Source organism: Dermacentor andersoni, chromosome 1, assembly GCF_023375885.2.
Source record: "Dermacentor andersoni chromosome 1, qqDerAnde1_hic_scaffold, whole genome shotgun sequence".
In the NCBI taxonomy this organism is placed as follows: Eukaryota; Metazoa; Arthropoda; class Arachnida; order Ixodida; family Ixodidae; genus Dermacentor; species Dermacentor andersoni.
Genome location: NC_092814.1, coordinates 302,948,668 through 302,963,923, shown reverse-complemented (window position 1 = coordinate 302,963,923; position 15,256 = coordinate 302,948,668). Strand labels below are relative to the sequence as shown.

The 15,256-nt window shown below is 46.3% G+C and overlaps 1 protein-coding gene across 1 annotated transcript in view; it reads left to right on the top strand.

Annotated features, from left to right (window-relative positions):
- The window catches only part of LOC126548077 (poly(ADP-ribose) glycohydrolase-like), a 62,904-nt gene that overhangs the window by 27,213 nt on the left and 20,435 nt on the right, over positions 1-15,256 (top strand). Inside the window, exon 14 of the mRNA XM_050196171.3 lies at positions 4,555-4,702. Coding sequence (XP_050052128.1) covers positions 4,555-4,702 — 148 coding nt within the window. The remainder of the gene's footprint in view (positions 1-4,554; positions 4,703-15,256) is intronic.

Genomic DNA, 15,256 nt, shown 5'->3' with positions numbered 1-15,256 from the left:
TATTTCCCTATTACTAAATTTTTTAATGTTCCTCTGTAAAATATCAATTTTGTCCGCTTTAGATGTACTATTAGATGCAATTCATAGAATTGTATTATCATTTTTTGTTGCTGAGTTAGTTGTAAACTTCGTAGTTTCATTTTCTGAAAATTTTTTATTTTTGCCAAATTTTAATAAGAAATTTGCCACTTGAATCGAAAATTCGAAACCAGCAGTCACTAGATTTTACGCTTTTCTTTTAAATGCAACAAACCTCGTCAAATTTGGTGCAGTGGTTGCCGAGAAAAACGAATTCTCCTTTTACATGTATTTAGATAGGAGCACCCGAGCTAAAGCTTCCTCTTAAGTTCTTTTTCTATGGTCCCCTGACTGGCACCCTCACCTTATAATCAAGTAAATATAGTAAATTGGCTGTGAACCAGACAAACTGTCTTCATTACCTTGAATGGCATTGTTTTATGCTCTATGTTTGCTAAGCCTTTCAGGGTCACCGTCGCGCATGTATGGCAGCAGAAACAAATTCCATGTGGTCACAGTTGTACATATGTACAGGGGCAACTGATCGTTTAAAAAAAATAAACGCGTCTCTTTAGAATGAAGTGCCGCCTAAAGCTGCTCCGGACATCCTGCAGCATTCGGTGACTTCTATAAAAAAATTCTTAAGGTGCTGGCTCCCCTTGGCTTCTGTAGAAAGTGATTTTTCGCTTCTACGATGTCTGCCACTGAGGTAGTTGGAGAGTACTTCCGCTTCACCTAGCTTGCTGCCGCATGCTCGCACCAGCACTTGTGAACTTTGTAATTGGCCTTTCTTCTTTTCGTTTTCAAGTTAAGTGCGTCAGAGAAACCGATTTCTTTCTTGTTTCTTATCACTCGAGGACGTGCACTCGGGTGGCTCTCCCACAGGTGTGCGATGACTTTGCTTGCAGGTGGCCACTTGCAAACTGACTATACTGCTGCGCGTGAGTCTTTTTTGTGAGGTGCACGAGGGCTGATGGAATCGATTGAGTCTAGCATGCGGACATTTGATTTCTGCAAGTTTCCCACTTGCTTTCCTTTTCTTACGGGTGTGCGCCACGTAAGCTTGCTTGTCGGTGCTCACATGGCATGCCTTGGTTACACTATGACCGCATGCTCCTGGAGCCATATTCGATAACGATTCGCATCATTTCCATTCTTCCGGCCCTTTGTCATTGCTTTCGAAGTGGATTGGAGGCCGCCGCACCTGTCTTTGCTGGGATGGCACCCGTGGTGCGATAGATGATAAATATGGAAAATTAAATGCTACATTACAAAATATGAGCTCTCTCTGTGTCAAATGTATGTAGAACTTAAAAGTAAGTTGTGTGAATATCATCACATTTGTCAAAAATTATTTATTGTTGTCTATCCATGTGTTCAACAATAAACTATGTATAAAACTGAACTCATAAAGAAGAAACATAACTTTATTGTCAACTGACAAATTATTTGCTTGTTTCTTTTTTTTCCTCAAAGTAAGTTTCTCTGCAAAATTTTAATCTGAAATAAAGAATGCGACCCTGCAGGGACGTATTATCGGAAAAAAATGTTGCCCTCAGTGCGTTCTGTTTGCCATACTCAATGAGTTAAAAAAAAGCTTTAGCTCAGGGGTTTCTATATAAATACTACATGGAAAAAGAGAAATCACTTTTCTCGGCAATCACAGCACCAAATTTAATGAGGTTTATTGAAATTAAAAGAAAAAGTTAAAATCTAGCGACTGTTGGTAGCGAATTTATTTATGCCATCAGTTTTTTTAAATAATAATTGTTGAAAATCGCAAATTTTCTGAAAACAACACTTTCATGTTTACAGCTCTAACTCTGCAATGAAAAATGACATCACAATTTTGCAAATTGCATCGGATCGTAAATCTAAAGTAGACAAAATTAATCTATATTGTACATGGCTCTCAAATAAACCGCTAACATGTGAGAAGGACTTTTGCAGAGCACTTGTAAAGAATTCACATAAGATATAATTTTATAGATCAAATTTGTCCACTTTGGATGCTCTAACGGATGCAATTTACAGTACTGTGATACCTGTTCATGGTGAAGAGCTACGGATTTGTAAACTTCTCCCTTCTATTTTTTTTTTTTTTTTCAGACTTACCAATTACTGAAAATTTCTTTTTAAAAAATGCAGGCCTTAAACCGAAATTCCGCTTACAGCGGTCACTAGAATTTGACTTTCTCTCAAATGCAACAAATTTCATTAAAGGGACCCTGAAACGATTTTGACGATTTTGTACAAACGTACTGAGTCGTTAGAGTAGGTCCTTTTGATCATTAATTTATGTATGTAATTGCTCTATGTAAAGCGTGTAATTTATTATAAGGTTTTAAAAATGTACATCGCTGCCGATCGCCGCACAATGCTCGGTGGAATTTTCAGCCGCCCCTACCCATATGACAAAAATTACCCAATTGACGTCAGGAGGGCGAGCTATCTGATTGGCTGCCCAGGATGCATCATAGATAATTTTTCCACCTTTATGGTGAACAAATGATGTTCGTAACGGTTGGAATGTTAGTTAATTTGTTTTTGTAAAAAGAAAGTAACAGAAAGAGAATGCACAAGAGCAATTTCTCACTATACTTAAGTACTTCCGGCCCACAGCAAGCGTCGTCTGCTTGTGTTACAACGTGCTCCAGTTTGATGAGCGCTCTGCGGCCATAGTCGGTCTCAGTCTTTTCGCGAGCACCATGATTCGACTTTGTTACGTTGTTGACTGCAAACGTAGCGACTGGCAATATGTCAAGCTGCGACATTGTGTCCCTCTGCAAGGCAGCAGACGAGCGGACTGGCTGCAGCGCATCGGACTGCCGCTATCCAATCGGCGCCAGGATTTGCGCGTTTGCGGCCGTCACTTTACACCGGAAGATTACTACTAACACAATAGCGTTTCGCAAGTCCGGTATTAGGGTAAACGCAAGCGCAAGAGGACAAGGCCTGGCCGTTTGACTGTCGTTTCATGGGATGAGCAGAAGCGGAAATGTGAATGGTCTGCACGGTGCAGCCACCTGGTGGCACAGAGCTCAATCACACACGGTAGCAGTAACGAAATGTATTCTTCTTTGCTGCTGGTGTAAATTTTTGACAGGAGTGTAATAATTAACACCTTGCTTTTGTAAATGTTTAAAATGTTTTACACTTGGTCAGAGCAATATTAGCACTTTGTTTGGCTGGTTAAGCTCTGCGCCAACAGGTGGCTGGACCGTGCAGACCGATCAGGCCGCTCACGTACTTCTACGCTAAAGTTCCTTCATCAGCGTGAGTTTATGCCTCCAGCCATCTGTCGAAACGCCCTGCTCGCCTGTGGTTACCGGAATACCAGACACGTTCGGCACTGCAACAGAATGCTCGCAACACACGCTGCTTTGTAAGCTCTCGCTTGGGGTCGACTGCCAAACAACTGGCGGAGAGTTTGGAGAGGCTTCCCGCGCTCGGTCCTAGATAATCGGAAGTCGACGACACGATGCGCCATCATAACACAGAGCCACTGAAGGCAGAGCTTAGCACCGATCACTCGGCGAACAAGATGGGGAGAAAACGCATGACTATGGAGGAGGGTAACTTGTAATCGTCCGTAGCTCTCTTAATATGAGACGTTTCACACAAATTGTGGTGCAAATGATCAAGTTTAGCTGTACCATACGGGTCTACAAAATTTGTCCGAACCGTTTCAGGGGCCCTTTAATATCGGCCCAGAGGTTATCTCAGAAAAGTGTTTCTGCGTTTTACATGTATTTGATTAGGCGGCCTCGGAATTGGGCCTGAGCTAAAGCTTCTTAATGCCATGCCTGGGTGCATGTTCGTGCAGATTGTGCCTGTGTGTATCTTGGCTTTCTTCACTTTCATAAGTCTATAACTAAGTCGCATAACCATGCTGCCAGGAGGCAATCTTCATTGCCAACAAAGACAGCCTTCTGCCTCGACAAGCATCCTCAAGTACCTATTTCTTCTTTTCCTTCTCTCATACTGGAGCCATGGGACGGCTTCACATTTGCATCACAACCTCTGCGTTCTTTTTCTTTTCCTCTTCTTGATGGACGGTGCAAGTAGCAGCATTGTGCATTCTGCATTGGACAATTTACCGAGGTCACATGCCATAATCAGTGACGTTGCAGGCAGTGTGTGTTATGTAGGGGTATTTGTGTGTTACATAGAGTTATTTGTATGTTACGTGGAAGTATTTGTGTGTGTGTGACCTTGAGTCTTTGTCTCTGAAGTGGGGCTCCCTCAAGAGGAAGGGTATGTGTGGGCTTCGGATTAAAATTTCATCTGTTTTCATTCCCTGAAGCCATTTGATACATTACGGACAGGATTACTACCACCCAGCAATCTACGCGCCGCGCTTGTGTGTTTGCAAAGCCCAAATCTGGTGAGGGGCTGTTTAAGGTTCCAACAAGACTCTTGTTCTCTGAATCTTCTCTATGGTACACTATTAGGTTAACTTTCAGTAGTGATCAAAAATCAGTTTTTTATATGTGTGTAATATTTATGTTTGTCATTTCATGCACTTTATTGAAGGTTGACTTTGCAAACAAGTTCGTCGGCGGAGGAGTGTTGGGTGGCGGTTGCGTGCAAGAAGAGATTCGGTTCATGATGTGCCCCGAGCTGATTGTGTCTCGGCTTTTTACCGAAGCTCTTGGTTCCAGGGAAGTCCTAGTCATTACTGGTGAGAAATAAGTTTATCTTTTAATCGGGACATCACTGTCTTTTGAAAAGTAGTGTGAGGGTCTGTAGCTATTCCAGGTCAATAACTGCTGTTACTCTTAAAATTGTTATCCCAAATGCATATGTGAAGGCAGATTTCATTCAAAATATATTGTTTTAAAACAAGAACATTTTCCACCAAGCCTGTTTGCCTGCCAGCTTGAGAGTCTGACATGGTAGACAGTGTAAATGATGATTTATAGAGTTGAACATCTTTGTATATATAATATGGGCGTGCAGATATCCAAAATTTCAAGTACGAATCATATTGGCTTTGATCTTCAATTCACGCTCAATTCTAGAATTTGCTTTTTGAAGTTGTTGAATATTCGTTTCATTCGAACATTTGCGAAAATTAATTCGGAGTCCCCCACCATGGTGTGCCTCATAATCTGATTGTGGTTTTGCATGTAAAATCCCAGAATTTAATTAAACGTGTTTACAGTAGTTACCAGCCATTGAGCAAGCATGTCTTGCTTTAGGCAGCGTACTAATTGTCTCTATTTAAACTAAGCAATTTACCATTTGGCTAATCTCACCATGTTTGAATTCCTTCAAAATGATCTGCAGTGCTGTAGTGTTGCCCTTAATGAGCACTAACCTCTACCATATGTATCTGGGGACGTGATGTTTCTTTTTTTCATTACTGTGATTCTCATGGTGCACCAGATATAATCATACTGTCCTTTGTTTCTCAATTACGAGCTCCTCGGTCGACCTGACATCCAGTTTTTAATGGCACTGCACATGTAACATAACGTTAACAAGCATTTTTTGCCACACAAACGCTACGGAAGCGTACATTAGAGGCTAGTGCGGGCTGTTGCCTTTTGGCCAAGCGCAGCGTATTCACTTGTAAATATACTTGTACAGTAAAACCTCGTCAATTCAGATATCACGATACCGAAACAAATGTCTGAATTAAACGAATGTCAAACTATCTAGAGTATTGAGAAAACAACAAACAAAGGCTTACTCCATCAACGCGCTTTTATTTGCTGAATGAATCAGCAAATCCTGTTTCTAGTCCGCACAAAAGCAGTGTGGAAGCTGGAATTCTTGTCATCTCGTGACTGATTAGCGTGCGCAGCAGTGAAGGCCTTGTGACTTCCTTCACAGCGCGCGTCATCATCTGAGACCCGCTTTTCACTACAGTGTGCACATCCTGATTATTATTTTTTTGCCAGTGAGCTGGTCTCCAAAAGATTGTCCATCCATCGCGATGTAGCCTGTGCTCTTCATCCTCGACAGCTTCCGCATCGCATAAATACCAGCGATGAATCTCCTATTCATTGCCGCCCGTGTTGAGTGTTGCCAGCTGTGCATCAAATTATTCACACAGAAGTTCGCAAAATGCTTGCCAAGAACATTATTGAACCGTCGTGTAATCCATGGGCATCACCTGTTGTCCTGGCGAAAAAGAAAGATGGTTCATGGCAATTTTATGTGGGTTATCAGCACCTTAAATGAGTTACAAAAAAGGATACATATCCCCTACCTTGCATTGATGACGCCTATGACTGCCTGCTGGTGCTTGCTGTTTCTCCTTTATTGACCTTCACTCTGGCTATTAGCAGATTGCTGTGGACAATCTAGGCCGCGAGAAGGCTGCCTTTGTAACACCCGATGGTGTTTATCAGTTCAAAGTGATTCCATTCGGTATGTGTAAGGCTCCATCCACGTTTGAGCACATGATGGACTCCCTTCGTCAAGGCTTCAAATGGTCCACATGCCTGTGCTACTTACACGACATTATAGTATCCTCCCCAACATACACGAGGCACCTCGAGCGCCTCTCGGCAGTCCTGGATGTTTTTCATCAAGCTGGTCTGCAAGTGATTGAATCAAAGTGCCACTTTGACCATCGCCAGGTTACCATGCTCGGACATTTTTTGATGCGAACAGAGTGCAACCAGACCCAGGCAAAATCCATGCTGTTATGCACTTCCCTGTTCCAAAGTGTGTCTGTTTCCAAAGTGTGATTTTGTTTCTGTAGTGTAGAGCGTATTTCCGTCTTCGAAATGTCACAACGAGGCCCCTAGCCGTGGCATTTCGAAGACGGAAATACGCTCTACACTACAGAAACAAAATCATAAAGCCACGGAGGCCGTTTTCTGTCACCATGAGGACGCGTGCGTACCTCAGAAGAACTTTGGGGGTTGCGACGCGTATCGGTCGACTTTAAAGACCTAGTCGTCCCACTACTATTTACCTCCCCCTGGTTGGAAAACTGAATGTGGTTGTCGCTCAAAGCTGGAGAGCGTTGCCCAGGAAGCTCCTCTCGACGTCCCAACAAGTCCTGGGAGGCTACCGATTCCCCCACGGAATCTGAAACGATTGCTGACTGTGTAGACTCGGAAGTGATACAGTCAGACGCACTACTTAACTGATGCTTATGACTATGAGAAGACGCTGTCACTACAGACAAGTCATCGGAATGACTATCCAAGTTTGAATATGAGTACAAAAAGTCTCTATCACTTGTACACAGTGTACTACCTGCTGGATCCTTCATCACTACGGTTAACTTAGACACATGCCACGTCTTCCCATCACTGAGTAGAAAAGTAGATGGTCCTACCTGGGTCTTGACTTTACGAGGTTTACTGTACTTAAAGAATCCTTTCCTGTTAAATCTTATTCTGACGGTGTCTCCCACCTTGATACGAGTTGCCTGAGCACCTCTACGTTTGTCTACGTACTGTTTAGTCTGCGACTGTTTCTGCAAGACCCTTTCTTGAACTTGAGGCACAAGACTGTCCTGTTCTCGTAGATCTACACAGAGCCGCATGGTTCCATCCTTCTTGCGCACCACCACGAGTGGAGACACCCACTCAGTAGCCTCGACGCGCTCTATGACGTCGCAGTCCTCGAGACGTCGCAATTCATGTGTGACCTGGTCACGGAGGGCCAGGGGTAGTCGGCGCAACTTTGAAGATACTGGTTTCGCATCTTGCTGCCGATGAATTCGGTGCACAAAGTTGTTGACGAGGCCCAACTCGTCACTGGAAAGGTGATCAAAACCCGGAGGCACACCTGTGGGGCTCTGTACTGAAGGAAGCGATGGTAGACGACATGTCAGCGACGTACCGTCGATCTGTATGCCCAAGCGTTGGATGGCGTCTAAACCCAGCAGTGATGTTCCTGTAGTCGTTACGTGGAACGTGACGGAGCATGACCTTTGGAAAAACTGGACAGTGGCTTGAAACAGGCCTTGAATGTCGATGCGTTGCTTGGAGAAATTTTTCAAGTCCACTGTTGTTTGTGACAGTCTGTGCTGTCGACCAAAGTGCTTTCCAAAATCTTCGACCGTCATCATTGAGACAGACGCTCCTGTGTCCACGAGCAGCCGCATGGCGACGCCGTTAACTACGACCGGGACTTGTAAATCCTTTTTAGTTTCCAAAGTGCTCACCGTCAAGACAGACGCGGACGGCTGTCCTGCGGAAGTTGATGAGGACCGCGTCTCTGCGGAAGAGACGTGTTGAACAGTACGGGTTTTTCGGCATACTGATGCAAAATGGCCCAACGTGTGGCAGGCGTTGCACCGCCGGTTTCTTGCTGGACAATTCCTGTACGTTGCAATATGTTTCGTGCTGCCACACCGATCGCATGCACCACGGTTCCCAGAGGAGCCATGTGCGAAATGTCGGCCCTCTTGGCGGCCTCTTGGAAGAAGTCGGTCGTCTTGGCGGCTTCCCGGAAGAAGTCGGTCGTCTTGGCGGCTTCTCGGAAGAAGTCGGTCGTCTTGGCGGCTTCTCGGAAGAAGTCGGTCGTCTTGGCGGCTTCTCGGAAGAAGTCGGTCGTCTTCGCGGCCTCCCGGACTACGTCGGCCATCTTCATGGCCTCCAGGAAGAAGTCGGCCATCTTGGCGGCTCCCCGGAAGAAGTAGGCCATCTTGGCCCGTCGACAAAACGCCAAGTTGAGATGCCTCAATTCTTCGTACATTTTCGGAGCCGAACGCGCGGTTCGCTCGATGCAAGGCTTCTAACGAGCGTCCAATTTCTTCTGCCTTGTCCAGGGACAGGGTTTCACCATGAGCCAGCAACTTTTCGCGAACGCTGACGTTCGCTACCCCATGTATTATTTGGTCTCGGACGCGCTCGTTGTAGGTTGTGCCGAAGTTGCACTGTACTGCCTTCTCCTTCAATGCGGTCACGAATTCCAGGAATCCTTCTCCCTTGTACTGCCTTCGACTGGTGAATTCGTGCCTCTCCGCCAGAACATTTGTTGACGCGGCGAACAGCCGGTCAAGCCGCTGCAAGAGTTTCTGGAACTCTGACGCTGGCGGGACCGCATCACTTGACGATGACGCTGCGCCGGTCGACTGCCTTGCTGCTTCGCTTGACGCTGACGCTGCGCCGGTTAACTGCCTTGCTGCTTCCTGCTCCTCGTCTGCAAAGTACTTCCGTTGTCCCTCACGCCCGAGAGTGCTGACGAGCGCGGACGCTCGTTGCGCGTCCGTCCAGTCGCCACCGCCGGCTGCTTCGAGGTGGGCCTGAAAAATTTTTTTCCATCGATACCATAGAATTAACGGTGGCCCGGGCAATTCCAGAAAAACGGGAAGGTTCGCCGTAAAAGACGTCATGCCCGATAGCGTGCAGGAGACAGTGCAGAAAACAAGCCGGAGCTCGCAGCAGGAATGGGGCAAGGAAGAACAAAGGGGGCAAGAAGGCCTAGGCTCGGAAGCCTCGCGACGCCAAGTGCGTCGGCGGCGTTTGCTTGCCGTGCGGACACGGGAAAAGTCGCTTCACTTACAAAGCTCGTTGGTTTCCCGGGGCTTCGGTCGGAACCGCTGCGGGAATCCCATCCTCGTCGCCAAAAGATGTTGTGTCGGCAGCGGCAGGCAAGTGGGGGCCCATGCCCAGCGAACGCGCGTCGAGCGCCGACGCAGTGAAGGAGGACACGGAGCTAACTGCTCCTGATGAAAACCGGAACGAAGACTCAGCCGACCCGCGGCCGTTTATTATTAAAAAGGACTCGCACGCCAGATGACACCTCTCGATTGGTCCAAGCTCGTCACATGACAGAAGGGGGGTGCGCCATCTAGCTAAACAACTACAAAACATACATGTACGATGACACAGAGATCTGACAGGGGGCAACACTATACTACATACTTCCACCGCTTCATGAAAAAATTCACGACCATATCACAACCACTAACCAAGCTTTTGAAAAAAGACGCCCCGTTCAAGTGGGGCGATAATGAGGCCTCTGCGTTCTCGCATCTAATCGCCCTCCCACACTGCCGTCAGTTCTAGCCCGTTTTGATCCGTCTGCACCTGCGGAAGTCCATACCGATGGCCATGGCTATGGAATCGGCACAGTACTAGCACAATGCCAGTGCGGCAATGGCCATGTTAACACTTGCTCCAGGGTTCTTTCAACCTCCGAGCACAACTATTCTATCGCCGAGCATGAGTGTCTGGCCGTTGCTCGGGCAGTTGCGAAGTTCCGTCCATACTTATATGGCTCACCCTTTTCAGTCATCACAGACCATCACAGGCTTTGCAGGTTGTGGTCACTGAAATACCCTGCAGGACGACTTGGTTGCTGGACGTTATGCCTACAAGAATATTCAGATTCTGTCATTTACAAATCTGGCCGTTTCCACAGGGACGCTGATTGCCTGTCTTGCTACCTGGTCGACGAGCCCGACGATGCCGACCATAGCACCACCAACGGCAGTTTCCCTTTGTCTGCCTTCACTAACATCGCCAATGAGCAGTACTGGGACCTATCGCAGCGAGCACTCATAGAGCGTGTGCACTCTTCACCTACTGACGTCTCTGTTTGCCAATATGTCCTCCAGGGTGCCATTCTCTACCAAAGGAACTTCCTCCCTGGCGGGTCTGATCTTCTTGTTGTGCCCAAACACTTCCGGCAGACTGTGCTCTTTGTGCTCCATGATGCATCCACTGCAGGACACCTTGGGGTATCTTGCACGTATGACCGCATCCGGCGCAGCTCCCATTGGCACAGTCTCGCTCGCTCCATCTGACACTATGTTGCTGCCTGTGACACCTGCCAGCATGGGAAAACGCCTCAGGTGCTGTCTGCCGGTCATCTCCAGCCAATCAACATGCCCATAGAATCATTCTTCCGTGTTGGATTAGATCGCCTCAGCCCCTTTCCTATGTCATCTTCTGGGAACGAATGGGTTGCCTTTGCAACTGATTACGCTACCCGCTACGCCATCACACAAGCTCTTCAAACCGGTTGCGCCACTGATGTCGCAGGCTTTCTCTGGCATGACATTATCTTGTTTCATGGTGCCATGCGACGGCTGCTTACTGATCATGGTCGTAACTTTTCATCATAAGTTATCGGCGACATTATGCATTCCTGCTCCACTCAGCGCAAGCTGACCACATGATACCATCCTCAAACCAGTGGACTGATGAAGCGGTTGAACCATGCCCTCACAGATATATGCTGTCCATCTATGTTTTGAAGGACCACCATGACTGGGACGTGGCCCTTCCTTACATTACATTTGCCTGTAATTCTTCTCGGCACGACATTGCCAGATTTCTTTCATTTTATCTGTTGTACAGTTGCGAAGCAACCTCTCCCCTTGATGCTGCACTTCCTACTGCGACCTCAACGAGCGAGTATGCGTGTGACACCATTGCCTTGGCCAACCATGCACACCAACCAGCTTGCCTGTACTCGACAAACAGTGTCGCAAACCACTCGGCAGCATCTGTACAACACCCGCCACCGTGACACATAGATTTCACTTGATGCACTCATGCTCCTGTGGTCACCCTCTCATCATGTTGGACTTTCAGAGAAGCTCCTTTCCCGATACACGGGGCCCTACCGTGTGCTCCGCCAGGTGATGCCAGTGACATACGAAATTGCTCCCGTCAGTTCTACCTCACCCTCGACTCGGTCATCCAGTGATGTCGTGCACGACAGTAGGATCAAGGCCCACTACAGTGCTTCTGAGCCCGGCCTTTAGTTGCACCAGGATGGTACTTTTACGACTGGGGGTAGTGCTATGGACCAGTAGTTAGGATGAAGAGGCCAGCAGTATAAGCAGACGTATAATGTTTAAGGTTCAGTGTTTCTTCCCACATGTCATCCCCAGCTTGCCTGTGTTCTCTGGGAACTTACATCTCCATGGAAACATGGCAGACACTTATAACATAGCAGAGAGTTGCGTGGAACTGGAAAAAAGATTGGTAGGATAAAAATCACTTGTTGGTTCGCTTAAAAATCAAGTGGACGAATATGCATTAACTGTAACATTGAATTGCCTGCAAGTGTTAGCCTTGTTTATGTGACACCAAGCGGATTAATAAAATTTTTGCTTTATTCTTCTATATACACTAAAAGCTCGTTAATGCACAACTCGTTAATTCAAAATTTTGGGTAATTTGAAGTAACCGCTGCAGTACGTCCAACAGTGTATTGAAAGCAACATGTCTAACATCCCTCTAATTCACACTGAAATCAGCACCGCCAATGATAATTCGAACTCCACGCCATCGTGGATGGGGACAATGCTAGTGTGCGGGAGCACATTGGCGATGCTGGTGTCGCAGCATGGGCCACGCTGCTTTGCTCTTTCCATCTGCAGCCCTTTGTTTAGGCCTGACTGGAGAGAGATGTGTTCGTGCCTGGCCAGCCATGGCCAATGCCTCTGTTGCAGGTCGTGTCTCTCCCTCTCTCAAGACCTTAACGATAAAAATGCAGACGCATCACTGCGTGTGTGTGGTTTTCTTTTTCTTTCTTTTTTCATGTGACATTTTGGAGGCTACGCTTTTTTCTCTACGAGGTGTTCTGCCGAGAAGCGGCACCAGGTAATGTCTGAAACATGGCAGCCGTGATGTTTATCGGTGCTCACAGTACCAAAAAGCATAGCCTTTGAGGTTCGGGGTTATTACACATATCCCAGCATTGCTGGGATACGTGTGTGGCCGCCACCTGTACGTATAGTGGAACTCGGCAGCGTGCAGCTGGTGCAGCTACGGAAGTACAATGGAGACCAACATTGCAGCAGGTTGTGGTGCATTTCTCGAGTGCATTTTAGAGCGCAGCTCCTGTTCCTGCTCCACAAAAGTGCATTCATAGCCTGACACTTTCGGCGCGCATAGCTTGCAGCCAGTCACGCTGCGCCAGCCGAAATGCCGTCTCTAGACTTCGACGCGCTGTCGGCTGCTCACTTCAGAGCGTGCACAGAGCGATCCCCAACCCGTGCGCCGCTTTGATGACTTTAGACGGCTATCTGCGATCGTCGGCGAAGCGGCATGGGCACTTCCGGTGGATGGCCACGTCCGGTAACGTTGCCTGGGCCAGTGCTTCGAACATTGTTCTCGCTAACGTGACGTTGTGAGTGCGCACGCGCACTCACTCTAGGTTGCACTTATACGCGCCTTAACTGGGCTATTTTTTTTTTTTTTTACTTTCGTTAGTTTGAATTTTGTATAATTCAAATTTTCGTAGCAGCCCTGCAAAATTTGAATTAACGAGCTTTTGCTATGTAGTTCACTTATTGCTCAGTGCATTTGACCAGCTTTTTTCTTTTTTTTTTTTTTTCCCGATCGTCAGACCAGTAGTTTCTCTGGCTCTGAACTCATTTACTACGACAGCAGCAGGGTCGCACAAGGCACCTGCAAGAGGGGATTGGACACCTACTGCGATGGCTCGGTGGCTGCGGTGTTCAGCTACTGAGCAGGAGAAGCTGCTTCTGGCCAATAAGGCTGCCCACCTATAGGGGTGGAATGTAAAAACACTCGTGGCAATACATGCGCACAAAATCCCACATATGTCGCCAATTGCCAAAATGCAAAGTAGTGGAGTGGTTAGCATGTCCAGCTCCCAAATGCATGTTGCCACAGAGGCCCATGTTCATTCTCTAGTGGGGGTAACAGGCAAAAGTTAATTTTCTTTTGTATACTGTCAAGGTAAAGCTGAGGACGAGGACATGGCCTGGCAGTGACCGCAACTTGATAATAACAATTTGACAATGACACTAATAGAAAGGACAGATGGGCAGACACAGCAAGCCCAGTTTCGATAATATATTAACTGCCGTCACTGTAAAATTCTTCTCTTTGGTTCTTAAATTAGACCATTGCAGTCTACGTTAGACCTCCATCACTTGAAGAGCACTGTCCATAGAGAGATTTGCAGAAGTAACTTGGAACAGGGAATAATTAATGGAAGCTTGGTCAGGACTGCAGCGTGAATGGTTCAGCTGCCAAAGCTTATGTTCTTTATGAAGCCTATGTAGTTTGTGAATTGACAGTGAACTAGTGCACCACCTCAGCAAAGCAGCACGCCTGTTGTCAGTTTTTCTTGTCATTTCTCATTGATAGCCTCCTGCAAAGTGGTCACCCTGTATCTGTAACTGTCTGCAGTCATACAGGCGTGGTTGCTTTTGGTGTTTGGTGACATAAATTAAGTAGACATTTTCCAGTATTCCAGGAGGCTGTTGCCATGACTTTGCCTACAGGTATTCATGTCTTGAGCATTTATGGCACGGGTAATGACTTGTGCTTCTGCTGCAGTGACCTCACTTTGGGTTCAGGATTTGTCATAGTACAACCAAATCTCATTCACAGTCACCAAACAATAAAAAGTACATTGAGTCTTTGTGGTGCACTTTCAAATTTGACATCAGCGTAGCTATGGCCTGCCAGAATGCCTCAACATTTTTTTTAACCGATCTTGTACTAAACTTTGACATGCCCGGCTCATCAAGCTGAACCTGTTGAGATGCCCTGCCCATTTGAACATTAATTTGCCTGTATGGCAAAATTAAATCTGCAACTTTCCTGCACATTCTTGCAGAGTTCCTTGTACAGTTCATACTGAATGAGCATCATCTTCAATAGGTCCTCCCATACTTGAGCTACTTGGCTGGAATATTTTACTTTGTAACATAGCTGTGCAGGATGGCATGCACTGATTTTGCCTTCCATTTTTCCTTTGTTTTCTTTTTGTTCTTGCTTATGCTAGGCAAAAATGGTATGTGAATGTTTGTATTGATTCTACTATATCTATTCTCACGTGTTTTCTGTCAAATAATTGGAATGTAGTCATCCTGATATAATATTCTTGTTTTGTCTGTCTAACATGTACACACAGTTTGTACTGCCCTAGATACTAGCCTCTTAGCTATCGGTTCAAATAGTAGCATTATGGTAACACATCCTGTGCATGACTAATAGTTTTTATCAACTGATTGATTTATCGATTGATAAATTGATTGATCGATTGACTTACTGACTGACTAACCAGCGCAACAACAGGCTGCAGTCACACATTCATAAATCTTCTGGGAAAAAAAAATGTGATTGCTGAGCAGTGCCCACAGCTAAGCCATGTGCCCATTTGATTTGTATGAAGACTCTCCTGATGTGCATTAAAGGTGCCATCAAGAGCACCTGTCAAACTCAAATGCACACCAAGTTGTGAGAACATTTGCCGCAAAGATGTGGGTTTCAACAAAGCCTAATTTTTTCCATTCTCTTGTAATGGCTGGAGATCTGTATTGGGG